Genomic DNA, 7,797 nt, shown 5'->3' with positions numbered 1-7,797 from the left:
GCAGGTGGCACGTAAAAAGCACCCACTAAACTCGCGGAGTGGTTGGCGTTAGGAAGGGCATCCAGCTGTAGAAACACTGCCAGATCAGACTGGAGCCTAGGGCAGCCCCTGGCTCCCCAGACCCCGGTCGAACCGTCTAACCTGTGCTAGCGCGGAAAACGGACGTTAAACGATGATGATGATGATGATATATATCATTATTTAACGTCCGTTGTTCATGCTGGCAGGGGTTGGATGGTTTGACCAGGGCTGGCATGCTGGAAGGCTGCATGAAATTTTTGTGTCGTTTTTTTTCCAGGAATAGCTTGGGATAGTCAACAGTGTTGGAGAGCATAAAGATCAAAGTTGCAGTTGAGAAAAAAATTAGCTGAGATGGAGGACTGGAAGCCGTGTGAATATTGGAGAAGAGCTACTTGTTTCATGATGATTTGTGCCAGGTATGAAAATGCTGGCACCACGACTGCTGGTCAAAGCTCTGTGACTATTGTGAAGGTTGTAAGATGTTACATGGACAGCTGCAATGAACACTGGATGGATGGATGGATGGAAGCACTCCGTCGGTTACGATGACGAGGGTTCCGGTTGATCCGATCAACGGAACAGCCTGCTCGTGAAATTAACGTGTAAGTGGCTGAGCACTCCACAGACATGTGTACCCTTAACGTAGTTCTCGGGGATATTCAGCGTGACACAGAGAGTGACAAGGCCGGCCCTTTGAAAAACAGGTACAACAGAAACAGGAAGTAAGAGTGAGAGAAAGTTGTGGTGAAAGAGTACAGCAGGGATCACCACCATCCCCTGCCGGAGCCTCGTGGAGCTTTAGGTGTTTTCGCTCAATAAACACTCACAACGCCCGGTCTGGGAATCGAAACCGCGATCCTACAACCGCGAGTCCGCTGCCCTTATCACTGGGCCATTGCGCCTCCACGCAATGGACACTATGAAGCCGTGGGCAGCAGGAAGGGACACAGCAGGCATTGTGTGTCTGCATGCTAGAATTTATCCAACAGCTGCAGAACAAGGTAATGGAAGATCATAGCAAGGAAATCTGGGCTTTGGCAAGAGAGATTGGTATGGGAGTTGTCACCATGAAACTGGCCCTGAATGAGGATTTTCACTGCTACTTGTACGAGAAGTGCAAGAGACGGATTCTAACAGCCAATGTTAAGAAGAGCCACGAGACAAGGGCAAAGAAGCTGAGGCATGCTGTTGAGCCAGGGATGACATGGTTCTTCTCAGACAAAAAGGACTTCTGTCGGGACCAGTTGCGTAACACCCAGAACAACAAATAACTTGCCGACAGTCCATGTGATGTTCTATCATCATCATCATCGTTTAACGTCTGCTTTCCATGCTGGCATGGGTTGGACGACTTGACGGAGGACTGGCAAGCCAGATTGTTGCACCAGGCTACAATCTGATCTGGCAGAGTTTCTACAGCTGGATGCCCTTCCTAATGCCAACCATGCCGAGAGTGTAGTGGGTGCTTTTACGTGCCACCGGCATGAGCGCCAGTCAGGCGGTACTAGCAAAGGCCACGCCCAAATGGTGTTTTTCATGTGCCGCCTGCACAGGAGCAAGTCCAGCGGCACTGGCAACAACCTCGCTTGAATAATCTTTTTTATGTGCCACCGACACAAGTGCCAGCAAGGTGAAGCTCGAATGGTGCTTTTTATGTGCCACCGGCACAGGAGCCAGTCAGCTGCCCTGGAAACGATCATGCTTGGATGGTGCTCTTAGCGTTTTACTAGCACAGATGCCAGTCATGTGGTGCTAAGTTCTTCCAAACTGTGATTGTCTTTGACTGTCTCCAGTGAGGGTGACATCATGCTGCCCCGTGTCTTTGAATAGAGCTTTAGGCTTAATTCAGTTGGTTATGTGAAGCTGTTGGACACTGCAGTCAAACCCTGGCTGCAGATGGTTCCCACTGGAAAGCTATATGTGTGGCAGCAGGATTCAGCTGTGTATCAAACCTCTGGAAAGAGTCAGAAGTGGTTGGTTGTCGGAGAACTTCTATGCCCTCACCACCCCCAATTTTGAGCCTCCTAATTCTCCAGATTATAATGCCATGGATTGGTTGATGTGGGACGCAATTGAGAAATACACCAACTATCATAACTATTGGGTTGTCCGGAAAGTTCGTCCCGATTTTTAAAGGAAAGAAAAAGGTCAATAAATACTTGCCATTACATTTTTAATCAACCAAATATGAACCATTTTGTTGCACAATGCGTCTCCATCTTTCCTTTAACTTAAAAATACCCTCTTCCCAGAATTGAAGTGGTTTCATGGCAAAGAATTCATCAAAGTATCTTTTTACGTCATCCAAGGAATTGAAATTTTTATCATTAAGACTATTCTGCAGAGACCTGAATAAGTGGAAATCCGAAGGAGCAATATCTGGTGAATATGGAGGGTGGGGTAACGAATCCCAGCCGAGCTGCAGCAATTTTTGTCTGGTTCCCAAAGCATCAAGTGCCGAAAATGAACTTTCTTACTTTCCATTTTAAAGGGTTACAGAATTAACACAGGTTATAGGAACATTAAACCTTCTTCCAGGAAAAAATAGCTTAAACTGTGCTCTAAATGGAGGTGTAGTAAAATCCTATTTTATGGACTCAACCATGTTCTAAAATAGGTCGAAAGGTAAGCTACTGTAAATCGGCATGAACTTTCCGGACAACGCAATACAACACCAAGGCCAAGCACGTGGCCAAGATGAAGGAGGTGTTTGAAGATCTTGCATGGTTCTGGAGTTGTCATGAGTCTGTGAAGGAAGCTGAGGGTGGCTACTTTGAGTAAAGCTGTCTCTCTGGGATGATCTTCAAATACCTCCATCTTGGTCACCAGCTTAGCCTTGATATTGTAGAATTTCTCAATTGTGCCCCCCACACAGCAATCCATGGGATTATAATCTGGAGAATTAGGAGGCCCAAAATTGGGGCTGGTGAGAGCATAGAAATTCTCCGACAACCAACCCCTTCTGACTCTTTCCAGAGGTTTGGTATGGAGCTGAATCTAGTTGATTATGGTATAGAGAAAAATAAGCCATCAACCAGTAAAGCGGTGTTACGGGCTCAAAGGGACTGGCTCCTGTGCAGGTTTCACATAAAAAGCACCATTTCGAGCGTGGCTGTTGCCAGAACCGCCTGACTGTCCCTCGTGCCAGTGGCACATAAAAGCACCCACTACACTCTCGGAGTGGTTGGCATTAGGAAGGGCATCTGATGAGTGCAAAGGTTACATAATCAGACTGTTACCTAACACTCCATTAAATTCTTAGTGTGAAACCGATTGGTAAGATTGGCTGTAATGGATATATAACACTGTACACTTTGAATAATTAATATGTATGTATGTGTGTGAATGTTTACATGGTGCTTTGCATGAAAAACCACTGAGTTACAGATATATGATATATATATATGTTGATATTCTGTTATCAATAAACTGTTTGCCAGTTCTGTGCTTTCAAAGACTGGAAGGTGAGCAGCATGAAAATAGGTAAGGGTTAGCAACAGGAAGAGCAACTAGCTGTATAACAATGCCATCACTATACACACCACCATATATATATATATATATATATATATATATATATATATATATTATATATTATATATTCGTCCAACCCCTGACAACAGGTGTGAAACAGATTTAAAATGAATGAATACAAATATATATATATATCTTTCTTCTTTTACTTGTTTCAGGCATTTGACTGCGGCCATGCTGGAGCACCACCTTTAGTCGAGCAAATTGACCCAAGGACTTATTTTTTGGAAGCCTAGTACTTATTCTATCAGTATCTTTTGCTGAACCGCTAAGTGACAGGGACATAAACACACCAGCATCGGTTGTCAAGCGATGTTGGGGGGACAAACACAGTCACACAAACATATACACACACGCATATATATATATACTAGCAGTATCGCCCGGCGTTGCTCGGGTTTGTAAGGGAAATAACTATAAAGCATTTTTAGAGAGTTATAGCCAAAAAATAGCAAAAAAAATGGGAAAAAAAATGATGGTAAATTTTTTTTTGATAGTTAAAAAGGTCGAGTTGCGTCCCCTGTGGTTTGTGTTTCTGATTGTCGACCCCATGTCGAATTTACCGATCTTTTTCAGAACTGGGGGAACTTTTCAAAATTTTCGCTGCGTTAGTTTTGAATTATGACATTGGGCTATGTGTGTGTCAAGTTTCATCAGAATCAGTTGAAAGCCGTGGTCAGGGTGAGGGTACAAGAAAACAGACACACAGAAACACGCACAGACAAACTGCCGTTTATATATAGAGAGATATATATATATATATACAACGACCTTCTTTCAGTTTCCGTCTACCAAATCCACTCACAAGGCTTTGGTCGGCCCGAGGCTATAGTAGAAGACACTTGCCCAAGATGCCACGCAGTGGGACTGAACCCGAAACCATGTGGTTGGTAAACAAGCTACTTACCACACAGCCACTCCTACGCCTATATATATATATATTCGTCCAACCCCTGACAACAGGGAGGAGAAACGGATTTTAAAATGAATGAACACACTATATATATATATATATATATATATATATATATAACTCGACTCCGTCGGTCACGAATGGCCATGGGTGCACCTACGATGTTCCTCTCCGGGGTACAAGTCTGGGTGGAAAGTTGCCTCACCGGCGAACGCACAACCTAGGGTTGTTTATGTGGAAGACCAGCAGTCGCCCATGCATACCACTGCTCTAACCGCTGAGCCATGCACCTTCCCTATATCACCATCTTTTAACGTCCACTTTCCATACTAGCATAGGTTGGATGATTTGAATGAGGCCTAGTGAACCGGATGGCTGCACCAGACTCCAATCTTGATTTGGCAGAGTTTCTACAGCTGGATGCCCTTCCTAACTCCAACCACTCTGAGAGTGTAGTGGGTGCTTTTATGTGCCACCGGCACGAGGGCCAGGCAGGTGGTACTGGTAATGGCCACGCTCAAATGGTGCTTTTTATGTGCCATATATATACATAGTTAATCCAAACATGAAAACACAAAGAGAAAACACAACAACGCGAGGACGTGGAACAAGTATAGTGTTATTGGACGCTTAGGAAAGGAAAGAAAGAAGGAGGATTTAACGTTTCGAGCGGAACTCTTCGTTAGAAAAATAGGAAAAGGAAAGATCCAGAGAAGGGAAGACGGAGGAAAAAAAAAAAATCGCCAACAATACACACGCGGTCACATATTGAACATATATATATATCGTGTATGTATGAAGACAGCTCCATATTGGCCATTATGAGTTCCGAGATCTTCTCTGGAAATCCAGGCATGGACCTACAGGTATCAGCAGACCATGAAATGCTTATATCGATCAACTAGTGCAAAACATCTCATGTCAGGTTAAGGATATGAGTCTCCTGCTAAAGATCAGAACATCTGACACAGAAGAGTTGTATTGGTCCGGACAAGTGGCCTGACCGGATAGATAGAGGAGTTCACCTTTCACTTCCTTAAATTACGAAAACCCATCCCTCTTTATCATTTTAAGCGATATAAGAATTTAAAACATGCCAGTTCTTTAATCACCATACATATCTTTCGATGATGTCCTTATCTAGCACGTGATTTAAGGTGAGGCCTCGTGTTAAAACGAAAACAATTGCAACAATGAAAGACATATTAACACACTCTCTCGTTTACTCTTTTACTTGTTTCAGTCATTTGACTGCGGCCATGCTGGAGCACTGCCTTTTAGTCGAGCAAATCGACCCCGGGACTTATTCTTTTGTAAGCCCAGTACTTATTCTATCGGTCTCTTTTTGCCGAACCGCTAAGTGACGGGGACGTAAACACACCAGCATCGGTTGTCAAGCAATGCTAGGGGGACAAACACACATACATATATATATACATATATACGACGGGCTTCTTTCAGTTTCCGTCTACCAAATCCACTCACAAGGCATTGGTCGGCCCGGGGCTATAGTAGAAGACACTTGCCCAAGATGCCACGCAGAGGGACTGAACCCGCAACCATGTGGTTGGTAAGCAAGCTACTTACCACACAGCCACTCCTGCGCCTATACATTTCTTTATTACCCACAAGAGGCTAAACATAGAGGAGACAAACAAGGACAGAGAAAGGGATTAAGTCGATTATATCGACCCCAGTGCGTAACTGGTACTTCATTTATCGACCCCGAAAGGATGAAAGGTAAAGTCGACCTTAGAAATAACAGGAAGCATTTTAAACTTCAATCAATCAGTTATTATGTGGTCTCAAAATTGTCGTCACGTCAACTCGCTGCAGTGGAACCGTGACTATCGTAGTGGAACCGTGACCAGGTCGTAGTTGGTGCGACGCAAATGTTTATACCAAACGATAAATGTTCAAATAAAGTTAAAAGATTTGGATCTTTTCGGTTTGAACGGCAGTTAATTTCTAGCGGTGTCATATGAAATTGTCACCCATAATTATGACCCTAGTATCGATCTATTGCATTTCAATCTATTTTAGGGTTAGGGGTGGGGGAAGGGTATCTTATTTTTTCTTCACAAATGTAAATAAACCCAATCTGTTTCTTAAACGAGGGACATATTCATACGGCACAGAATGCTTTTTTTTTTACCTCAATAGACGTCATTGATTGGTTGAAATTGCAGAAATTGAAGAAAAAACAAATATCCTTCAAACTATAAAATTCTCTCAATAAAGCCAAAAGAAAAAGATGTTTTATAAACACATTCTACCAGTATACGAAATTTAAAATTTTTTAGTTACCTAGAAATTATTTTAAAAACTGCCGTTCAAACCGAAAAGATCCCAGATTTGTATGTTTGAATGCCTAGAATGTATCGTTCACGCTACAACTGTTACATATATATATATATATATATATATATACACATACATATATATATATATATACATATACATATATATACACATACATATATATACACATATATACATATATATACCCATACATATATATACACATATATATATACATATATACCATACATATATACATATATATACCCATACATATATATACCCATACATATATATATATTACTATATATACCATATATATATATACATATATATATACATATACAAAATACATATATATATATACATATATACACATACATATATATATATACATATATACACATACATATATATATACATATATACACATACATATATATATACATATATACACATACATATATACCCATACACATATATATATATATATATATATATATATATATATACATATATAAAATGGGAGTATGTGGTGTGTGTGCTAGGTACACACCCACCAATGAGTCGGTGGTTTTGTCACGATATTTCCTATCCTTACTCATCAACCTGTACGGGAAATCCACCTTTTCGAAGGGTTTGTCATTACTCTATTGTAAACCTTACCTCAATGGCTTTTCCGTCCGCATCGTACTGCACTCGAAGCTTCGAACCAGCAATGAGACGAGGAGAGAACATAGTCGATGCCATGTTGAAAGGTAACCGGAAGTTGACATACGGTGCGGAAACCGGAGGTTAATGTCCCAAACCGGGTGTTCGTCTCAGATTTTCGTCTTTTTTTCTCCTTATCACTACTTCCGCTTTTAGCATCTATTTATTTATTTATATATTTAAGAATTTATTAAACAAATATTTTGAAAGAAATCAAATAGAAATAATAAAGTATTTTAATTAAAATTTTTTTTATTTCGTTTTCTTACTTTTCAACGAAAAATAAAGGTAAAAAGATTGGCATTAATTTGGCGGGA

At 41.2% G+C, this 7,797-nt stretch overlaps 1 protein-coding gene across 4 annotated transcripts in view; it reads right to left on the bottom strand.

Moving 5' to 3' along the window:
- The window catches only part of LOC115225834 (coiled-coil domain-containing protein 93), a 70,144-nt gene extending 62,551 nt beyond the window's left edge, over positions 1–7,593 (bottom strand). For all 4 annotated transcript variants that reach the window (XR_005004131.1, XR_005004133.1, XR_005004132.1 and 1 more), the window contains exon 1: positions 7,436–7,593. Coding sequence is in view for 1 of the 4 variants with exons in the window: in XM_029796816.2 (XP_029652676.1) it covers positions 7,436–7,519 (84 nt within the window). In the remaining 3 variants the exon portion in view is untranslated. The remainder of the gene's footprint in view (positions 1–7,435) is intronic.
- Between the last annotated feature and the right edge of the window lie 204 nt (positions 7,594–7,797).

This window comes from Octopus sinensis, linkage group LG28, assembly GCF_006345805.1.
Source record: "Octopus sinensis linkage group LG28, ASM634580v1, whole genome shotgun sequence".
Lineage (NCBI taxonomy): Eukaryota > Metazoa > Mollusca > Cephalopoda > Octopoda > Octopodidae > Octopus > Octopus sinensis.
This window is presented reverse-complemented; position numbering and strand designations above follow the sequence as displayed.